The sequence below is a fragment of the Dermacentor silvarum genome, chromosome 10 (genome assembly GCF_013339745.2).
Source record: "Dermacentor silvarum isolate Dsil-2018 chromosome 10, BIME_Dsil_1.4, whole genome shotgun sequence".
NCBI classification, from domain to species: Eukaryota; Metazoa; Arthropoda; class Arachnida; order Ixodida; family Ixodidae; genus Dermacentor; species Dermacentor silvarum.
This window is the reverse complement of record NC_051163.1, coordinates 27385911-27395991: the sequence shown is the minus strand read 5'-3', so window position 1 is coordinate 27395991 and position 10081 is coordinate 27385911. Positions and strand designations below refer to the sequence as shown.

The 10081-nt window shown below is 47.0% G+C and overlaps 1 protein-coding gene across 2 annotated transcripts in view; it reads right to left on the bottom strand.

Moving 5' to 3' along the window:
• Positions 1 to 415: 415 nt before the first annotated feature.
• The window catches only part of LOC119466012 (nucleolar protein 4), a 133000-nt gene continuing 123334 nt past the window's right edge, over positions 416 to 10081 (bottom strand). Inside the window, exons 8-9 of one of the 2 annotated variants that reach the window (XM_037726496.2) lie at positions 9603 to 9719; positions 416 to 8612 (exon numbers count right to left, since the gene is read on the bottom strand). In XM_037726496.2, the coding sequence (XP_037582424.1) occupies positions 7722 to 8612; positions 9603 to 9719 (1008 nt within the window). In that variant the 3' untranslated portion in view covers positions 416 to 7721. The remainder of the gene's footprint in view (positions 8613 to 9602; positions 9720 to 10081) is intronic. The other variant, XM_037726497.2, reaches the window with a different exon arrangement.

Below are 10081 nucleotides of genomic sequence, written 5' to 3'. Positions count from 1 at the left end.
TACAGTTAGGCCTCTATAAGGGCCCCTGAAATATAGATATCAAAGTTTGCATTGGCTTGCCGTGAAACTGGATAGATGATCGACAATCGTGCGCGCACTCTGCGTTTTCTGGGGAAATCTTAATTTCTCTAAATTTTTTTTGTAGCTTCGTGTGCTTTTTCTGTCGCCTTTATACTGATGTCTGCTTACGTTACGAAGTAGTTGTTGGCCCTTGGCCTATATATAGCCGCTTTTGTGAAGTAAAACCTATGAAAATTTCAGTTGACAGACAGCGCGGTTCTGTTCTCTCACCTTTAGTCAGTGTCCTGTTTTCATGCTGCATTTTCAAGAATCAAACTTCCAATTCTTTGTTGACCAGCCAAATGCACAGGGTCGGGAGAATCGTATGTGAAAAACAGTGAATCAGCCAGAGCGAGACAGAGCATAAAAAATGTATTTCAAGAACACACCGGGTCCATATACCTCTGTGTATGTACATATATAGTCCACTTGACTCGTTTGACACTGGTTTATGATATGTTAGAACTGAAGGAGGAAAACAAAAAGTTCAAAACATTTTCACTGACAGATCATCAACTCGTGTCAAGTGAAATGAACAAACAGTACGGAGGAACGAGCACATACTGACTCGTGGCAGGGTAAAACAACGAAGTACAATAAATTAAGCACAACGAAGCTGTGTCCACACAGCAACGACATGCACACACTCGAGATAACGCTCAACGAAATCAAACTATCACAGCCGTCAGTGCAAGCGCCACGTTAAGCGCTTTCTGAAAAGCCAAACTAACCAATCGCATTTGCACGCGGCTGCAAGTTCTTAATGCTATTGCATTGAAAAGAAAGGAGAGCGACTGTTTGAATGGAACATATTTTTACACCGACCGCCATTCTGGTCTAGCAAAACGTTGGTTACCGAAATGACCGCTTGCGGCACACGTGTTTGCCTTAATATTATTAGTTATAGTCTGCCGTAAATGTATTGCCGTTTATGGACTACCGGATCAACAAAAACGTTGGATGGATGAACGGATGCTATGAGCGTCTCCTTTGAAACGGGGTGGTGGGTGGCGCCACCAAGCTCACGTCAATGCTGTCAGGAGCGCCATTTTGCGACGCTTTCTTGAACTTCAACTAGTTTGAAATATGTTTATGTACCGTCATTTTTCTCGCAAAAGGGAAAAGAAGAGAAGAAGAAAATGGACTACACGCTAATTATTGTTGCTGGCGACGCCTTTGCAACAGCAGGTAGGAGGAATTATAGTTTTGTGTACTTTAGCTTCAACGGATGGCGCCACTAGAAGTTCTGCACCCGTCCGCGTCACTGATGTTCCGGTACTCTATAAACTGTAACACTTTTACGGACAGATTGAACGTCTCTAGATTTTATTTCGTTTTGCGAGGCGTCTCGTGAGTTTGCCCCCTGGAACAAGTCGTGGCACACAACGTTACTACTTTAGTAACCTCATAGAAGTAAACAACAGTGAACGCTATTGCACCGAGCAAAAAAAAAAAAAAAAAAAAAAAAAAAAAAAAAAGTGAGCAACAAGAAGTGGGAAAGAATGCCTTGGGTTCTAAAAACTGCAGGAGAACAATAATATAAGCACTACAGCATTCAGGCCCCAGGTTGTGTATTAGCCTCACAATGCTAGAGATTCCGGATAAAAAAAAAAAAGTAGGAAGAAGTCGTTTGGTAATGAGACATATAGTTGCACGAAGACACTAATTTTGCATTGCAGAAAGAGCACGGGGGCAAATTTCACGGCTCTGACGGCTCAGTTGTTCGGACGCCCCACAAGCGGTTCTAAGCGATGCTTTCTTTTTTCCATCAAACGCGCTTATGAACAAGGCGAACGTTTGAATACTGTCAGTTTAGTTTCAAAACGATCCGAAGCTGCCCAGATGGTCAGAACTTTTGTACCGCGTATTGAAGCTGCTACAGTACTCTCCCGGCTTCATGAAGCTTTCACATTTGGAAACGACTGTGCTCACCAGAATGAGCAATTAGCTTCATTGTCACATTGAAATTTGCATGAATTTAGGGAGCCCTTTTACGAATCGTGCGTTCCGTGCTCAATGTGATCAACAGGAACCCTACTGCACTGCTCTTTTCGGTACAAAATGTGTGCCAAATATGAGAAGGAAATCGGAAATTTTACCACGCGTTTTTTTTTTTTTTTTTTTTTTTTTGTGGTTAGAAACTGGCATGGTTTGTCGTCAACACTACAGATCCGTGTTTTATCATTTTTAAAGGCTGCACCACACACAGATTGTTTACTTTTGGCGCACAGATTCGTTTGCACGGGTCATAAGAATTCTTCCACTGAGAAACAGGTCGCAGTGTCGACATTTCATACTGTGAGGCAATGTAAAAGGAGCTTAAACTAATACACCCAGGCCTGTACCCCAACTATAGCAGGCTTAACGCAGTGTTTACGTGTGAACCTAAAAGGAAAGTGAGTCTAGGGCGTCTGAAGAGACCCTAAACACTCGTTTTCTCGAATGTTTTTTTCGAGCATTTAAATCTAGCGACAGTTACTAACAAAACACTTGCAGCCGGCGCACAGTAAGCGAATGACAAGTAGAACGAAAAAAAAAGAAAAAATGACGGCGGTGATCACGGCGGACTGCCGAGAGAAAAATACAGAATCGATAAATGCTTCTTCACGTCACAAAAAGCGAGGCGGAGCAGGAAGCTCGGGTACAAGCGCTCTCGGCGCGATAATAATTGGTCCTGCTGGCGACAATTGCACACTACCGGCCCCGCCACTGAACACGCACACTGACACACACACACACACACACACTCACATACACATCACAATGCCTCGTTGCCCGTGTTGAAGAAAAAAAAAAAAGGCCCAAGCACCGGGATTGGGTCCGGAGTAACCTCGACGCACTACAATGCCACGCAGTCCCTTTGAAGCGTGGAGCATGCTAGAAAAAAATACTACAGGGACCTCTGGCGCTTTAATGGAAGCTGGGACGGCGATTCATTTAACGTGGGAATGACAGGCAGTACATTAATTTGGCTAAAGCGCGTATTTGCAGCTTCAAACAACTTTGCGGCCTTGCAAGTTGGTCATCTTCATTGAAATATTTAGTTATAAATACAATTCCCAATGCTTACGCATGTGCGAGGATACTAATTGCGTCGCAGCGTTTAGATAACTATGAGTGCTTGAAAGTTGAGAAAGATAAAGCGTAATAAGTAACGCCACAAGAAAGACTGACACCACAAATACGAAGATCGGTCAAATGCGCGTGAATTACTGGGGGGCGCGATCTCATAACGGTTCGGAAAGCGAAACGTTTCCATGCCATCGCGTGATTGGTCAGAATGGAGCTCTCCTGTTCAAAAACGCAATTCTGACCAATCACGCGAGAGGGCAGGTGAGTGGTTCCGAACCGTTATAGGAAAACCCTGCCCATCATTCCTATGGCAGCTGAATGATCGCAGCGCCAGGGTTCCCTCTAGTAAGTTTAGCAGAAAACTCCAAGCGTTGAACATAGCCTCGAAGATCGGGTGGTGCGCAGATCTGCAGATTTAGGAGGCCATGCTTTGAAGGACTTTCGACTATACCTTGGTGCGAAACAAGAAAATTAAAAAAATGACGAAAACAAATTATGCAAGTAAGCAATCACTGAAATTATTTCTCTGTGGCACCGAAGGAAGTCATTCAACCTGACGTCATTTGGAGGGAGACGTTCCATGGCGCCACGTCACGGGGCACTGAATTATACCAGTAGATTGCAACTCGTTCCTTCGTGTTTTTAAATAATGCCACTGACAGTTGCGAGGCCGTTAACCTCGCGTGGTATGATATACCTTTTCCCCCATTTTTTCCCCACCTTCTTTGGTAGATTTGACTAGGCTCACGCCATCGACTAGGTTCCGCACCAATATGTTAAGGCTCATGAGCAAACACTTACTTCGTCGGTAAATAAACTTGGAATGTGATATGTGAAGCAAGGAACCTTAGAACTGCTCCTAAACTAGGCCTGCTTACCCAGCGTTTCAAAGGGTCATTCGATATGGTACTATGACATCATCTTGCATGTCATCTGTTTGATATGACTTAGAGGAGTAAATATATTGAGTGACTTTGACGAACCGAAAGCTGCTGAAAGTTTTAACATTGCCGTCCTAGCTCTTACAAGAACTTGCAGACAATTGGAACTATTCGGCATCTTTAAAGCAAAAGCTGCGCTAGTCAATCACTGACATCAGTTCAGGCTGTTGCATATATGCATTAGAGAGAACGAGTGCCTTACATCTGGTTTCCACGCGTTATGAACAAAAACTCAGCCTCTCGAGATGTAACATCAAAGTTTCCATCTTTAAAAGTGAAGTTACTGATATTAGAAAACATGTAGATACGTCAGCAAGCTTGCGTTAAAGGAAATGTGTTCCGGAAAGAACGTCAAACCTCGAACCGCAACTTGTGACCCGCTATCATCAACCGGCTATTCGGAAAGTCAGAAGTATGCTAATGAAAACATATTTCTGGATGATTTCGAGCAGACTAAACTGCAGTTGTAATAGATTTTTCCGACGGAAAATTACCAGAGACGCACGACGGACGTGGGTTTCAAATTATCAATAGGAAGAAAATGCAGCTTCCGTGAAACCTTCCATATCGCTTCAGCAAGCCAGAAACGTGCGTCTTTTAAGGGGAGTACAGCCCGAGTAATATCAACTTACCGCTAAATCTAACTTATATTTTAAGCGTTACATATACACAGCAAGAGCCGATTCTTGTCCAACAATCGTAATCGGGTTTCTTAAACGTTTTCCTGTATTATGAAAGGACACCTATGAGTGTTCCGCTCCACAGAAACTAGGTCCACTATCAAATATGCCGAATGCACTTGTTCACGAAAACGACAATATTACCTGAAAAAAATTTCTCATAGTTTTTATGAAAACTCTTAACCAGAGATCATTGGCTTTGTACTTTCAATGAGCAACTAACACGCTGCTTAAGGAATGTCTGTGAGTAAATGGAATACAAAACGAAGTGACTAGGTTCAATTGTCTCCACCAGTAAAAAAAATGATATGCAAGTGATAAGAGGCACCAAAACAGCCAAGCAGCATTCGCCTGGCGCTAAAACACAACCTTGATAAAAAACTTCCACTAAAAACACATGTGATATGATAAACTTTAAAATACCAGTAAATAGGCATCTATTTGCCGGACAACTTAAAACGGAATGTTTAAACGAACATCTTCGGCATCTGCCGCGTTGTGATATGATTATCATCAAACAAGAAAAAAAAGAAAAACGATTTCCACTCGCTTGAGAAGTGGGTCACGCTAACGCTTCAAATAGGTGTGACTTCGCACGCCCACGCGTACACCTGAAAACCAGATAGCAGTCAAAAGCTCACACTGGGGGCAATCCACAGCACTCGAGGCTCACATACAGCGTGCGTTCACAGTGCATGCATGCACCGCTATCCATCGCGACACCAATTACAACGAACAGATATAATCCGGACGTCGGGTCGTGCCCTTCCAAATTAGCACATCACACCAAAAAACACACGCGCATTTCAAACTGAAACGAACGCTCGCCGCTTCACACGCTGGAAGGGCCAGGTGGCGACATGTACTGCGAGTGAAATGCAATGCTAATGATAAACTCGGTGCCACACCTACAGACTTCACAGCTCACAGGACGCGTACACGCGAACCTTCGCCCAATGCTATCGCTAATAAGGCTCATCTTTCTGCTTAATATACGTTTCCGGCGTAAAGTTGGAAGTTTCTCTTAAACATTGCACAGAAGAGCCGTCATGAGAGCAAAGAAGCTGTACAGAAGTTGGCCGCCAGAGGAACCTGGTGCAATGGAGTTATGGTTGGTGAAATACGAGATCGTCTGCAGATGCTTTAGTGACCCGTGCAACGCTGGAGTCGCAGCGAATTCTACCCTGCTTCGTCTTCTCTCACTCATTCGGTCACGCCAACCCTGTGCGCATGTAACATGATTAAACTCTGCGGTTCGATGTTGTCGAAGCAAGCGGTCTCCATGACGCCTGCGCTTCCGTGAAAGCACCGGCAAGAAGTAATGATCGATAGCAAACATTATATGCATATTTCGCACGGGAGAATTTTCAACTTTCGAGTTAAACAGACCTGTCAAGGCGACTCTGGTAAGGTGCCGAGTAAAATGTACGAATAAACTGGGCAACTATGCAGTTGGTTGCTGGCGCATGCGCAGCGGACCCGAAAAAGTGCCAGATCGATGCGGTAGCCTATCGGAATAAGATTATCGGTACATTAAAAAAAGATCGCCGCCCCGGTGTTTACAACTGGGTTAATCCCGACGGTTCATTAAAGTATTTATCAATTATTGGTTAAGTCTTTATGTTTCTTAATGAGGTTACACACACGTTCGGCTGCGGCAACCCGCACCCATATCTGAATGCATAGCTTCAGCTATCCATCGTATCGAACTTTGCGTCGACCGTCAGCGTTGGTATCACTATCGACGAAGTATAAGCAAATGCGAGAACCACAGCAGCGGTACCGTAGCGGATCCTGCGGCCAACCTTCCGTCCAGCTTCTAAACTCAATCAAGCTCGCTGCGAGATATGTTGACAAAATAGGAGGGCAATAAAGACACCTCGAACTGTACAGAGTATACAAGAGAGGATCGTTTTGACTAGATGCCTCTAGATATGCTGACGCGAGATATGACTTGCTTCTATCCCGTGGAATCCTATACCACCCTGATGCGTTATAAGACTGCTACGAGTACAAAGCTGTGGCACCAGCGCCGTCTAGCTGTCAGGGACGTAGGTGCCGACAACGCGTTAACTCTGGATATGGACAATGAAGGCAGTGCTCACAATTTTCTGTACAAAGCCAGGTCGCAGGCTATCTGTACATGTTGTCAGCCGAGCTGGTGACATCACAATAGCTCTTCAAAACGGTGGGCTGCGTTGCTATGGTCTCAGGAGGCGATGAAATGGTCTGGACCCACGCCGGGCCATGGGCTTGAATCGTGCTCAACTCAGATGGTGCTCAGTACCAAAGGAAATTCCCTGCACTGCTTGGTCGATATCACCACAACGTATGCGTGTCTAAATGCGATAGACACTAAAATGGAACAAACCAATCAACATATAAGGTAAGCCTCGTACATTTAAACGCCTAGTGACACAGGTAACAGAAGTGAAAATGCAGGCTCCAAACTTGGCCCGCTCTAGAGCTCGAAAACCCTCGAGAACTTCTAAACGCAGAATTGAAGAAAAACAACGGCTGGAATGTATCCGCAATACTGCACCCAATAAATCAAACAATGACAGCAACAATAAAACGACTAACTGGTCGTTGCGTCCTAAACAGCGATAATAGTGGAGAATAGTGACTAAATAAAATTGGTGAGTCGGTGAAAGGCTGCGCAGTCGGAACATCACCGTACCTGAGCACGTCAGCAACCGGTGGCCCTTGCACTTAACACGACGCGCTCGGTAACCTAAAAACAGACCGCACCGATCCTCTTAGTCGATTGCCAAACCGTCCCCAACGCAGCTGTCCCACGGCAGCTGTTCGCAAACTGTGAGTTAGTGAAGACGGGTAGAGTAACGTCCCCGAAACAGCCGACAAAACACTTCCGTCGGGTCGTTTGTACACAAGATGTCCTCCTCGCAAATCGCCGGCAGGTTTCCCTGAGGCGATGCTGCGTGCGCCGTTGCTCTGGCCAACGTTCCTAGTTCTGCTGGAGAAGCAGCTGTTCCAGTTCGTCGGCGGATCGTAGCAGGAAGGCCGCCGACTCCCGGTAGCCCGCGATGAGCTGCTTCACGGCGTTCACCTCGTTCGGGTTGAGCGAATACTTCAACGCCATGGCCGGCCTGTCCACGCCGTTGCCGACGCACTTCTTTACGCTCAGGTCGGTCGGACCGTTGTTGCTGTTGTTGCACGACGAAGACGAGACGCTGGTCCCACCCAGGCTGCCGGCGTGCCTGTGGTGCACGTGGTAGTGGTGACCGTTGGCGGCGGTGGCCGCCGTCACCGCCGCCGCCGCCGCCAGCCCGACACCGTTGGTGGCCGACACGTTGTTGAAGCACTTGTGGTGGTGGTGGGTGTGAGGAGTGTGCGGACTCACCGCTCCGGTGACCCCGTTCATGAAGCTGTTCACCGGCGAAGACGACGAAGAAGACGACGTCACCGTTCCGGGAGAGGTGAGGATGCCGTTCGAAGACACGACAGAAGGGTTTGCCGAGGCCGTCGTGAAGTGCTGGTGGAACTGCTGCTGGTGGTGGTGGTGCATGTGGAAGGGGCAGACAGCAGACACGTCGACGCCAGATGTGGTCACGGCACTGCTTGCGGTCAGGGTAGAGCCCGCGGTGACCGAGGACAGAGCCGCCGGGGAGCTCGTGGCGAGCAGGCCGTTCGTCGAAGCGTTGCTCGTGACGATGGGCGCCGTTAGCCGGCTGATGAGTTGGCTGCTCACGTTGTTGGTCACGGACGCAGCGCTGCTGTTCACCGACAGAGACGACGGCACGCCCGTCAGCACGGCACCGGCACCGCTGGGTCCGCCCACGCCGACAGTGACGTGGTAGCCGGGGGTCGTGGAACGGCCCGGGATGTCCAGCTCCATCTGGGAAAAGAGAGAACAGCATATGGAACATCGCCGCAAGCTCTCCGTCGAGCATCGAGCTGTAGGCCTCTTGTTATAGAGGTCGCACTATCAAACGTGCATGCAGAGGTATCGAGCACAAGCACGAATGCTCTTATTTTAAGTATCTTACAAGGAAGTAATCAAGCTCATAATTAGGTGACGGAAGTCATGGAAATGATGTACAACAATTGTGCATATGAAGCATAGCTTATGCTCACGGGGCCATCGGCGCCGAAGAGGAACTATTAGAATATCCGTCCACTACCCTTATCACTCTAGTCCACTGTGTAACTAGCCTCATTTGGTACTGGCATTCCTTCGCATGAAGTCTCCCCACGTCATTAACAAGAGCACCTCGCCTGTTAGACCAATTTCGGTTACACGTTTTATTGACTCGTTGTTAGCAAATACGCTTTCATCATAAATAATTGAACAGACGCTTTATGACCCCCCCCCCCCCTCCCGCTCCTTTGAAGCACACCATCTCTATTTATTAAGGCTTTGCACTCAGCAGAATGCCAAAGCAAACAGCCTACCCCCTTGGATTTGTGGGCTGCAAAGAAAAGTTCAGAACGGCCACACAAGAGGAGCGGGCACCAGCATCGCAGCCATTCACGTTCAGTAGAACTAACTACGACAGTACTGCAGCTTAATGAGATGACTCGAGAGCTACATCGAGAAAAATATAAAGCGATGAAGGTCGATTCTGTTGGCGACAGAAAGAAGCTCCGTCTAAGAAGTGGCAAGAAAACTAGCGAGGAAAGCCTTTGCGTCGAGGCGATGAAGAAGCAATGACTAACGCACTGATGTTGAACATACCTATGAATAACAGCGGCCTCATGAACACCGCACTGGAAGAACTTGGCCACACGGAGAATAGCCCTCAGATGACATGATGCACTACTACTATAACGGGATCATAGCCCAGAGAAGAACTTTCAATTTGCTTTCAGGCAAAAGAAAACCTACCGGCAACGGCTGGAGACCGAGCCTCATCCTCTTGGCATTGTTGGTTTCGTTCTCGCATGCTGACGCCAGGATCTGCTCGGCAAGCGGGGACGTGAGGTGAGGAACTGCCGTGCGACCCTATACGCAGCGGAAAAAATTAGAGAAGGGAAACGAACAGTCACCACCAGGCTCTCCTTCGTGCCAAGCGTGAACTGCATCGAGTATTCGAGGTCGTCACCTTTGCACAACAGTCTGGGACCTGACGCTATTCGTTACTATCGTCACGTCATTACTCCGTAGGCCTATAGGCTTCTTAGCGTGATAGCGTCCACGAAATTACAAGAATGCAAAAGGCGGATATTAATGTGATTCGAGCTATAGACTTGAAGCTCTGTCATGCCTATGTCGCCAAACATACATAAAAAAAAACGACTGGAATAAACATACAACACTTAACCCAGCAGAGCAAATATTGAGAGCAACAAGAGAACGAAGCACTT